General features: G+C 38.8%; 1 protein-coding gene and 2 long non-coding RNA genes across 3 annotated transcripts in view; 1 reads left to right on the top strand and 2 right to left on the bottom strand.

Moving 5' to 3' along the window:
• Positions 1–312, top strand: part of LOC120437958 — an 837-nt gene extending 525 nt beyond the window's left edge. The window contains exons 2-3 of the long non-coding RNA XR_005611533.1: positions 1–44; positions 277–312. The exon at positions 1–44 is cut by the window's left edge and continues 328 nt beyond it. This is a non-coding gene — a long non-coding RNA (uncharacterized LOC120437958). The remainder of the gene's footprint in view (positions 45–276) is intronic.
• A 2,903-nt stretch (positions 313–3,215) lies between these two features.
• On the bottom strand, positions 3,216–11,971 carry LOC120435135 (G2/M phase-specific E3 ubiquitin-protein ligase-like). Its single transcript, XM_039604126.1, has 7 exons — positions 11,769–11,971; positions 11,190–11,285; positions 10,353–10,663; positions 7,498–7,679; positions 6,931–7,100; positions 3,303–3,368; positions 3,216–3,222 (listed from the first exon to the last, which is right to left on the bottom strand). Exons 1-7 carry the CDS (start codon positions 11,969–11,971, stop codon positions 3,216–3,218), a joined length of 1,035 nt encoding a protein of 344 aa, XP_039460060.1.
• A 416-nt stretch (positions 11,972–12,387) lies between these two features.
• The window catches only part of LOC120437966, a 799-nt gene continuing 686 nt past the window's right edge, over positions 12,388–12,500 (bottom strand). The window contains exon 3 of the long non-coding RNA XR_005611542.1: positions 12,388–12,429. This is a non-coding gene — a long non-coding RNA (uncharacterized LOC120437966). The remainder of the gene's footprint in view (positions 12,430–12,500) is intronic.

Here is a 12,500-nt window from a genome sequence, read left to right as displayed (position 1 = left end):
ATTCAGAGGAGGGTCTACAATGTCACTGTCCCAAATCAAGTGTGGTATGCCTTTTTCACTTTTTAAATTTGATTAATGTTAATTATTACTTCCTGCATTGTAGTAATATAATATTTTGTTTGTGTTTTAATAAACAATGTTGTATAATGTCTGGGTTTAAAATATTGTTTATCTCCAGAAATAGGTTACATGACAGAAGTACAATGTCAAAGTCATAGACCTTTATTTTAATGTACATCTAGTGTCATAATAATAATATATTTCTTCTTATTCCAGGCATATTGACACAAACCACAAGTTAAATCCTTGGGGTTTGTGTTTCATGGAGGAGTTGACGGCTATAGTCGCTGCATTACCTACATGAGATGCTGCACAGATAACAGAGCATCAACTGCTATGCAACTTTTCCAGAGTGCCGTTGATCTCTTTGGCCTCCCACAACGTGTCAGGGTGATGCTGGCAGTGAGAATATTGATATTGCACGGTTTATGATTGAACATCGAGGGCCAAACAGAGGAAGCTTTATGGTTGGACGAAGTGTGCATAATCAAAGAATTGAAAGATTGTGGGGTGAACTAAACAGAGTTGTGTCAGCATACTTTAAAGACCTTTTCCTCTTTATGGAAAATGTTGGGATTTTAGATAGCACTGCCCCATTTCATATTAGGGCTCTTCACCATGTATATCTTCCAAGAATTAACAGATCTGTGGATGAATTTGTAAATCAGTGGAACCATCACAGCTTAAGGACAATGGAAAATAACTCCCGCTGCAGCTGTGGACTGTTGGAATGTTGCAACTTCCTCAGCATCACAGACCGCTCAGTCAAGTGCACTTCAGACATCGTTCTTACCATCACCAGCAGTTGACGGCTGACTTGAGGCAGATCGACCCCTTGAGTGACGATGGAAATCATGGGATAGAAGTTTTTTGACAGCATGCCGCATGCTTCAGTTAAGTTATTAGTAAATTTGTTTGTGTTAATTAAAAATGTATTTGAGTGCCAGACACTAAAAATTGTGAAATATCATGATACTGATAAAGGTCCAAGACTATTATTTAGGTAAAAGTAAGGTAAGGTAAAAAGACTGGTTTTATCTTCATATTCACTTGTGCCATTTAAATCATAAAAGTAGACAAATAAAGTGTTTAGACTACACTTTTTTTTCATGACAAACCATACTTGTCACAGTACAAAATGTTACAGTATATGTTACATATGATTGTATGATGTACTAATTTATCTGTTAATAAACAGGAATTATGATTCATTCATTAAATAAAATATGTTATACATTTTAAACTTTTTTTTTTTTAAAAAGACACAAATTACATAAAAAGTAGGAACACAGAACACTTTATTTGTGTATTTCCAGTACCCAGAGGAAGGAAATAATATTCTGCAGTAGTAGGGCTGGTCTTAAAAAAAAAACACAAATGAAAGAGGAAAAAAAAACCCCAAACAATCTACAATGAGCCTGTGTTATCAAGTAGTATAGTAAAATATGCAAACAAAATCCTTAAAACACTCCCTGCAAACCAGGTTATGTTTATTATCATTATTATTATTATTATCATTATTATTATTGTTTATAATACTTTGATAACATATAATAATTTGATAACATTGTAATGTCATATAGTGTGATATAATGTTCATATTTCAACCTGTAACATAACCAGGTTTGATCAAACCAATGTCTGTCACATTTATAGACAACTTTGCTGCCAGTGTTGGAGATACTGTCTTTCCACCTTTTAGTATGTAGGGTTACTGTAATACTTTTCAAAACTTTACCAAAACCTAACAAAAACATTTTTTAAACCTGTGAGTTAAGCTAAAAAGTAAATGATATTAATACAAAGTTCTGTGTAAAGCATAAATGTTCAAATGGGACACTGAAATAAAGCTTAACTCATCTCATCTGAAAATTCACATTATGTGGAATAGTTGAACAGAGGAAGCATTTGAGAAAACTTAATTCTATATAACAATGAGATTGTGGCATATTATTTTGCTCACTGCAGGGGTGCTAAATAATCTAATGTTACTATGGGTCATATCAGAGACAAAACATGCCATATAAGCAGGAAAACAAATTAACTACAATCAAAAAACAAAAAAATGCCTCACATGTATAAACTGAAACAAAATTATTCCATCCATTCTCTTTGGCTTATCAAATCCATGTCTGATTTGAAAGTAGTGTACACTGCATGAACTGGTATTTAAGCTGTAATTTGAAAGACACACATGAAGCTTATTTAGGCTATACAGTCCTACTGCTGTCCAGGGTGTATTCTGATGTGGGGTTAACAACATTAACAAAAAACAAGAAAATAAAAAATGCATATGCAAAATAGAAAAAAAAAACAAATCCTCATCATGTCAACAATCCTTAAGAAAACACATCATGCTCTTCCAAATCCTGGTGAATTCCGTATTGCAAAATCCATGTCTGATTTGAAAGTAGTGTACACTGCATGAACTGGTATACGAAGGATATTTTCACAAGTATTGGCCACTGGAAATCTGCAGTTAGTGACGAACTCAAGGCTTGGCTTTGGAGAAAAACCCAGGGCTGGTATGCTGTCACATCCAGTGCAGAAAACAAGAATATCTTCCAAAGAGACATCATTTTCAACTATAAGATAGAAAAATACAAAATGATAATGAGATTCTGACTAAGACTATTGATGTACAGATACATTAAATTACCAAAAGATTAAATCAAAAGTGAAACATGTATATTTTTTAAATTAAGCTGTAATTTGAAAGACACACATGAAGCTTATTTAGGCTATACAGTGAAACCACAATGTCAAAAAAAAGAAGTTAGTGGAGACCACAACATATTAAACGTCACGTGGATGCAGAAATAGCCTATTATTTGCACTCAGTATACAGGATTGGTAATAATTTATTTATTTAGTTATCCTCCTATTTATCCTGTTATTTATTTATCCTGTTAATACACTGAAGTCAAACTGAATTCACATTTGGATACAATGTTCTTTGTAAATCCAGCACTTGCATCAGTACTATCTATCTACCTTTTTGTTATGGCGTCTATGTCTGTAATTTCATGATGCTGCTGCACAAAAGTGAGAATTTTGATTCATGGTCAAACATTGTGCCAAATAGTAAACTCACATTCTGCCTCCTGAAGATAGTCTTGCCAGAAAGCCAGGGTCCGCACTCGCCTTGAAATGCATTACTCCCTCGTTCAGAGTGAATGATCTGGAATAGATTCTCCATATCAGTTGCTCTCAGAGCCATTCCAGCTTTCACAAAAAGGCACTTCATCTGAAGAGGGTATGTCTGTAGAGCATCTAGGACACCTAGAGACCTCAAGCCATCTCTGAACCTAGCCAAAATAAAACAAAATCAAATTGTATTTTATATTACTATTATTATATTTGTATTTGATGGGATTTGGAACCTGTATCATAACAAGAGGTTTTGAGGTTTTATTAAGAGACATTTCTGAACTAATTACATTTTACTTTCCTGTGGACTGCTGTATCAGGGTGAAGAACATTTTCCCCTTACAGGGCCAGACTGTCTTAGATACAGATAAAGAATGCCTATACATGGAACAACTGAGCTGAAATATGATACACAGGGACTTGTCATGAATTGGAGTAAAAGTGACAAATTGCTTTCAAATACATCTGATCTCTTTTTCCATTGGCATAACTTTTCTGTCAGTCTACAGTCAACCCAAATGCTACTCAATTTTATTCTATTTTTATTTACATATTTAAACACATGCCTACATTGGCACAGATACAACGTTTTATGTGAATTTTAATTTCATGAATGAAAGATCAAAGTCAAAGTCAAAGTCAGCTTTATTTGTCAATTCTGCCACATGTACAGGACATACAGAGAATAGAAATTTCGTTACTCTCAAACCCTAGATGAAACAACAAATGAACATTTAAATATAAGAGAGTGATTAAAAAATGCAAGTAAAGTAATTAAAAAGTAAAAATTTAAATAAATACAATACAATTTTACGTATAACAAAAAAAAAGCTATACAATATACAATATACAATATTCAAGTAAGGGTAAATGACATTGAGTGTAAACCAGGCAAAGTAGTGCAAATAGGCAAATAGTGCAAATGGAGATTTAGTAATGTACGGTAGGAAATAGTGTAACAACAAAGTCTTATGAGGTAATGGCAGTCCAATGCTCCACAAAGTGACTAATAACTGGTGCAGGCCAGTGAGTGAGTCAGAGAGTGTGTGTGTGTGTGTGTGTGTGACAGAGTTCAGTGAGACCGTGGAGGAGAGAGAGGGAGAGGGGCAGAATCGGGAGGGAGTTAAGCTTCCTGACAGCCTGATGGATGAAGCTGTCCTTCAGTCTGCTGGTCCTGGCCTGGAGACTCCGCAGTCTCCTCCCTGACGGCAGCAGCTTGAAGAAGCTTTGCATTGGGTGCGTGGGATCAGCCGCTATGCAAAGGGCTTTTTTAGTGAGACGGGTGCTGTAAATGTCCTGGAGGGAGGGGAGAGAGACACCAATGATCCTCTCTGCAGCTCTCACTATGCGTTGGAGGGTTCTATGACAGGACGCATTGCAGGCTCCAAACCACACAGTGATGCAGCTCGACAGGATGCTCTCGATGGTGCCTCTGTAGAAAGTGTACATGATGGGGCTGGTGCTCCTGCTCTTCTTAGTTTGCGGAGAAAGAAGAGACGCTGCTGTGATTTCTTGGCCAGTGCTGTGGTGTTGTACGTCCAGGAGAGATCCTCTGTGATGTGCACACCCAAGAACTTAGTGCTGCTCACTCTCTCCACAGACGCTCCGTCAATGGTCAGAGGAGCATGTTGGGTGTGCATTCTCCTGAAGTCCACAACAATCTCCTTCGTCTTCTCCACATTCAGAGAGAGATTGTTGTCAACACAACACGTGGCCAGGCGACTCACCTCACTTCTGTAGTCAGTCTCATCCCTGTTGCTAATGAGACCCACCACCGTTGTGTCGTCCGCAAACTTGATGAAGAGGTTGGAGCTGTATGATGGAGTGCAGTCATGGGTCAGCAGAGTGAAGAGGAGGGGGCTCAGCACACATCCCTGCGGGGCCCCCGTGTTTAAAATGATGGTGCTGGATGTATTACTGCCGACCCGTACTGCTTGAGGTCTTCCGGTGAGGAAATCCAACAGCCAGTTGCACAGAGAGGTGTTGAGCCCCAACTGGACCAGTTTTTGAATGAGCTGTTGGGGGATTATAGTGTTGAATGCTGAACTGAAATCTATGAACAGCATTCGAACATATGAGTCTTTTTTTTCCAGGTGTGTGAGTGCTGAGTGGAGTGCAGTGGAGATGGCATCATCGGTTGAGCGGTTGGGCGACACGCAAACTGGAAGGGATCCAGGGAGGGGGGCAGGACAGTCTTGATGTGTTGCATGACTAGTCGTTCGAAGCACTTCATCAGGATGGGAGTAAGTGCAACAGGACGGTAGTCATTAAAGCAGGAGGAGATGACTTTTTGGAACCGGAATGATTGTGGTGGCTTTAAAACATGTGGGGACGACAGCCTGGATAAGTGATATATTGAAGATGTCTGTGAAGACATCAGTGAGTTCCACTGCACAGTCTCTCAGTACACGACCAGGAATGTTGTCAGGACCCGGAGCTTTACGTGCATTGATCCTGCTGAGGGATCTCCTCACGCTGTCCGGGACAGAGTCATCACCTGGTCACCAGGGGGTGGGGTCTTCTGTGCAGTGGTGCTGTTTTGGACTTCAAAGCGAGCAAAGAAAGTGTTCAGCTCGTTCAGCAGGGGATAGTGCTATCACAGGTCTGTGGTGGGGCTTGTAATCTGTGATGGTCTGAATGCCCCGCCACAGGCTCCGTGAGTCTCTGCTGTCTTTGAAGTGATGAGATATTTTCCTGGAGTACTGTCTCTTAGCCTCTCTGATGCCACGGGAAAGGTTGGCCCTAGCTGTCCTCAGGCTCGCCTCGTCTCCATCTCTGAAGGCAACATTCGAGCTTTCAGCAGCCTGTAGACCTCTCCTGTCATCCATGGTTTTTGATTGGCCCGGACAGTTATGGTTTTCGTGACTGTTACATCCTCAATACACTTGTTGATGTAGGCAGTAACAGTCTCTGCGTACTCCTGGAGGTCAGTGGTGTTGTTATAGGTGGCAGCCTGCTTAAACATGTTCCAGTCTGTGGTGTTAAAACAGTCCTGTAAAGCCTCTGAAGACCCTTCTGGCCACACTTGTATCCGCTTACGAACCGGTTTGGTGACTTTAACGAGCGGTCTGTAAGCAGGCATTAGCATGACAGTGATATGGTCTGAGGCGCCGAGGTAGGGAGGGAAAAGCTTTGTAAGCTCCTCTCTGGGTGGTGTAAACAAAGTCCAGTGTGTTATTTCCCTTGTTGGAAAGTCTATGTGTTGTTGTATTTTTGGAAACACGCACTTTAAGTCTGCATGATTGAAATCCCCAGCCAGGATGAGAAAAGCATCAGGATGGGCTGTCTGCTGCTCGCTGATGTGCTGGTACAGTTCATTCAGTGCCTCATTCCTGTTGTTGACATTGGAGGAGGGAGGGATGTACACAGCGCACAGTAGTATGGCTGTATATTCCCTCGGTAGATAGAATGGCCGGCACTTAATAACCATAAACTCCAGCACTGGTGAGCAGTGTTTGCAGACGCAACAGCATCGCGACACCAGGCATCATTGATGTAAACACAAAGTCCTCCCCCGCGGGTCTTACCTCCCGCGACGATGACTCTGTCAGCACGGTAGCATGTTAGATATCTGTTTTGTTATGAACTGTACTAGAATGGAGCGCTACAGACCTGTACCACCAAATAAAGATAAGTAGGGTAATACCATTGTTTCACAACACAATGACTTTAGTTTGACAGGCTTAATTTTTTACCATTACAGTATGTGTTTAGACATACCTTTCAAAAGGTGCACGGGTCCGTTGAAGGACATACCAGTGAGCCAGATCCAAAGCAGTTTCTTGTTTGTTTTGAAGTGTTATGCAAACATTGTGACCAGCAAGACTGATCAAGCTGGCTGCCTGTGCAACTGCATCTTGCAGCTGTAGATCATTCTCGGCCTGTACGATCTAAAAACAATATGAGGAAATTAAAAATGAATTATTTGACTGTACTATTTAGTAGAACATACACAACTAGTAGCTTCAGTGTTTAATTAGTACATTAACCCTATGAAACCCCATAACCCATCAGGAGGCTGAGGTATAAGTTATTAAGCTGGAAAACAAGTCCAATCATTAAATTCTGAAAACTGAAACTTGGAGTTTCTTGGGCAGTAACCAACAGAACCATAACCTGCCACACACATTTTTAGTTCTTCCTTCTTGTAGCCATTAAAATGTTTGATCTTTTACTAGAAAGGTGCAGGACTCGGGCAAGAAAAATTAGGAAAGTGTTAGTAAAAATGTTGGACAAGCAAAAAAGACCTACAATGAAATTGAAAGAACCAAAGGAAAATATGCTCACCGACTGCACTTGTGACCTTGTTTCCTCATCAGTAATATGCTCAGTGCTGACTTTTACATTGTCTGGACCCTTTTGAAGACACTCATACAAGAGTTCAGACAAGAAACATGGACTCTGTCCCCCATGGGCAATTGACATTGCCATGATCTGGCCAGCATAGTAGTATCCATTATCTTTCATTGCTGTTAACAAATAAAATAAAACATCATCTCAAAAGCTTGCATCATTATTTTTGTTACTGTGGCATTTTTTATAGTACAAGTTACCAAATGTTATTTCTGAAAAAATATTGCCCATACAGTTGCACCCATAAGAGTTTGGATAATGACAAAATCATCTTAATTTTGCTGTGCACCACCACGTTGGATTTTAAAACCAAACAATTAAGATGATACTGAAGTGCAATTCCTTCGAGATATTTTATTAAAAAAATGGCACCAGCTGATTAGGAATTACAGTTAATTTTATACATTATCCACCATCTTTAAAGATGGTTGCTTTAGACAAGTGATTGAAAGCTAACACCATTTTATGTATTATTTTTAATACAAGGATTAAAATTCTTTAATATTCTTTACAGCCTTACAGTCAGATCAGGTAACTGAGCTGGCTTGGTATGCTTTGGGTTATTATCAATTTACACTGTCCAATCAATTTAGCATTTGCATTTGGCTGAATCTGAACAGATTGCCCTTTACACCTCACAAATCACCAGTGATATCATTGACAACAGTAGTGGCTTGGTTCTATGGCAGCTACTCATGCCCGTGTCATAACACTGCTTCCACTACAGGGAGTGCAGAATTATTAGGCAAATGAGTATTTTGTCCACATCATCCTCTTCATGCATGTTGTCTTACTCCAAGCTGTATAGGCTCGAAAGCCTACTACCAATTAAGCATATTAGGTGATGTGCATCTCTGTAATGAGAAGGGGTGTGGTCTAATGACATCAACACCCTATATCAGGTGTGCATAATTATTAGGCAACTTCCTTTCCTTTGGCAAAATGGGTCAAAAGAAGGACTTGACAGGCTCAGAAAAGTCAAAAATAGTGAGATATCTTGCAGAGGGATGCAGCAGTCTTAAAATTGCAAAGCTTCTGAAGCGTGATCATCGAACAATCAAGCGTTTCATTCAAAAATAGTCAACAGGGTCGCAAGAAGCGTGTGGAAAAACCAAGGCGCAAAATAACTGCCCATGAACTGAGAAAAGTCAAGCGTGCAGCTGCCAAGATGCCACTTGCCACCAGTTTGGCCATATTTCAGAGCTGCAACATCACTGAGTGCCCAAAAGCACAAGGTGTGCAATACTCAGAGACATGGCCAAGGTAAGAAAGGCTGAAAGGCGACCACCACTGAACAAGACACACAAGCTGAAACGTCAAGACTGGGCCAAGAAATATCTCAAGACTGATTTTTCTAAGGTTTTATGGACTGATGAAATGAGAGTGAGTCTTGATGGGCCAGATGGATGGGCCCGTGGCTGGATTGGTAAAGGGCAGAGAGCTCCAGTCCCACTCAGACGCCAGCAAGGTGGAGGTGGAGTACTGGTTTGGGCTGGTATCATCAAAGATGAGCTTGTGGGGCCTTTTCGGGTTGAGGATGGAGTCAAGCTCAACTCCCAGTCCTACTGCCAGTTTCTGGAAGACACCTTCTTCAAGCAGTGGTACAGGAAGAAGTCTGCATCCTTCAAGAAAAACATGATTTTCATGCAGGACAATGCTCCATCACACGCGTCCAAGTACTCCACAGCGTGGCTGGCAAGAAAGGGTATAAAAGAAGAAAAACTAATGACATGGCCTCCTTGTTCACCTGATCTGAACCCCATTGAGAACCTGTGGTCCATCATCAAATGTGAGATTTACAAGGAGGGAAAACAGTACACCTCTCTGAACAGTGTCTGGGAGGCTGTGGTTGCTGCTGCACGCAATGTTGATGGTGAACAGATCAAAACACTGACAGAATCCATGGATGGCAGGCTTTTGAGTGTCCTTGCAAAGAAAGGTGGCTATATTGGTCGCTGATTTGTTTTTGTTTTGTTTTTGAATGTCAGAAATGTATATTTGTGAATGTGGAGATGTTATATTGGTTTCACTGGTAAAATAAATAATTGAAATGGGTATATATTTGTTTTTTGTTAAGTTGCCTAATAATTATGCACAGTAATAGTCACCTGCACACACAGATATCCCCTAAAATAGCTAAAACTAAAAACAAACTAAAACTACTTCCAAAAACATTCAGCTTTGATATTAATGAGTTTTTGGGTTCATTGAGAACATGGTTGTTGTTCAATAATAAAATTATTCCTCAAAAATACAACTTGCCTAATAATTCTGCACTCCCTGTATGTGTGACTTGAGCTATTCTTTTCTTTACTATACTTTTCTCCTTCCATCATTTTGGTTAATCTTGGTGTCATCTGTCCATATCTTCATAGTAGTATAGCATAGTTCTTTTAGATGTTTTCTGGCAAAGTCCTTCCAGTTATTTACTATTGCACCTTGTTTTAAAACATCTGTGTTTCCATTCATAAGTGCATCTCCTGATTGTTGAATTACACCATATCAGTCATTTGAATAATTACTTTTGAGAAATGAGAGAGCATGTATAAAAATGGCCAGAATTTCTAAATATGCAGTACTGTTTCAAACCTTTCAATTAAAGCAGAGAATCTGCCCCTCAGTCAATCTAGGTTTAATTTTTATAATCCTCTGTGGTGGTACAAAAATTCTATCATTGCCAAAAAAATGTGTTTAGTTAACTGTATGAGATACTAATCACAAACCAATTGATGTATAATGTATTGATGTAAAATAAATCAAATGGCAACAATTAATTAAATCATAAGTACCTTTAGAATTGCACGTAAGAACTTTAGCATTGGGTGGACCTTCAAAGATGCCAAGTTTGTCCTTGACTTCACAGAGGCAAAGTCGGAAGAACTCCCGAGTAGGTCCTCCATTGTCAACAGCACCCTCAGATATTCCATAGTCATCAGTAAACTTCACATCTATTTTTTTTCTCTGGTGAAAAATTGATCTGCCCATGGCTCTGGATGCTCCATCCCACACATTTCGCCTTATGATGTTGAAGCGTACAGTGCTGTCATTATTTACTCTAGTAACAATCTGCTCCAAGATTCTCTCTAAGCTCTGGACGTCACTGAAACATACACACACACACACAAAAAAAACAGTAAAGAAATATACTAGTCTCAATGGCAATAACCCACCAACAGAATAATGATGTACCATCCTTAAGACTGTAACTGATATTTAACAAAAAAGAGATACAAATCAAGAATGTTTGTGATAATGGAAAAAAGATTAAGTTTAAGTTAAGTTTAAATTTTTATCTTGTCATAAATACACTATTATTTATAAATAGTATAAATACACTATATAAATACAAGCAAAACAAGCAAAACAACAAGATCCAACACTGACAACCAACCTCCATTCAAAAAAGTAAAAATAAACCAAAACATATATCAAGTGAAATATAATTAATCTGATAGCCTTGGTAATTTTCAAATGACAACAGAAATCGCAGGTTGCAGTTTGTAGTTTGCTTATTCAAACTGATCCAAAACTAGACAGTAGGTGACTCCTTTTCCGCAACAAACATAAAATAATGGTTAATATGTTGACCTTTCAACATGACAAGTAAAAGTTTGTATTGTACTGACCTTTCACTTGCACTTGAGTCTAAAGACCTTGAAATGGCTTCTTGGAGGTCGGGGTCATCTGACAGGTATTCTTCCTCAAACAGGCCAAGATATGTACTGCAAAGCCAGAATGTTTTGTAAATTATTTAGTTAAATTACATATAAATGATGTTGACATAATTACATTATCACAATACATAGATTGGCCTCAGCATTATTAAAGTTGTGTGGGATCATCTTGACAGAGAACAGAACAAAAAGCCTGGCGAACTATTCCTGAACCATGCTTAAAGAAATTCAATAAAAAGAAGACATAGCCATCAAGAAAGCTTGGATAAGAGAGTTCAAGCTATGTTGAAGACTAAAGTAGCTCATATCACATTTTGAATTTTAAGCTCATTAAAATTCTACAAGTTTTGTTCTACTCTAATATACTGCGCTTCCATGTCTGTTTGTAGACATAATTTTGTAGACTTCAGTAAATCACTGCGCTTCTTTCCTATTTTTCCAGCAAAATACAAAGAAAGCAGGGGTGGCTCATGACTTTTGCACAATATAGCTCAAAAGATTAAAAGATACAAACATGTACAAAACACATACCTGTAGGATGTGCTGGATAAACTTGGCTGGGTAGGTCCATTGGACACACTGGAGGTGTTACTAGAGAAGACACGTGTGTCACCAGTAACACTGGCAGAAGAACCCAGTGATAAGCCAGGTGTGTTGTAACTGACAGAGGCAGATGTTCCACTGGAGTAAGGCTCATCCTCATCAGTAGCAATGACAGAAGGATTGGTGGACATTGTGAGGGTGTCAGCAGAGATGGAAGATTCAACAGTACAAACATCTTGGGTAGCAACGCACCAGATGACCTCATCATCAACAGACACGGACTGTGTGTTAACAATGGGAATGGCTGAGGGAACTTCTTTAGAAATTTCAACTGTGAGAACACAAAGAACAGGAGTTTAACTTTTGAATAACATCTAATCACATATATAGCTTTTACTTTTCATGTATTTAGGGTACATTTCTTCCTGCTCAAAATATTAAACTAAATTTAAATATGATTTTAACAAAGACTTGACACTTAACTAAAGACACAATGCCTAAGATGACTAAGTAACAGACACTGAACCAACTTAATTTCCAGTTTATTTGGAGCGACTTTTAGATAGAAATATTTACCACATTTGTCAGAATTCAACATTTCTGTGAAATCCTGCCTGCTTGTATGGCTACTCTCTCCATCAGAATATGTCTGTAAATTAAAACAGATAATACATTTCATTATACTGACAACAAAATGGCATAATAAATATTAGTAATATG

The sequence above is a fragment of the Oreochromis aureus genome, linkage group 3, assembly GCF_013358895.1.
Source record: "Oreochromis aureus strain Israel breed Guangdong linkage group 3, ZZ_aureus, whole genome shotgun sequence".
Classification (NCBI taxonomy): Eukaryota; Metazoa; Chordata; class Actinopteri; order Cichliformes; family Cichlidae; genus Oreochromis; species Oreochromis aureus.
The sequence above is the reverse complement of the archived record's forward strand: the minus strand, read 5'-3'. Positions and strand labels throughout refer to the sequence as shown.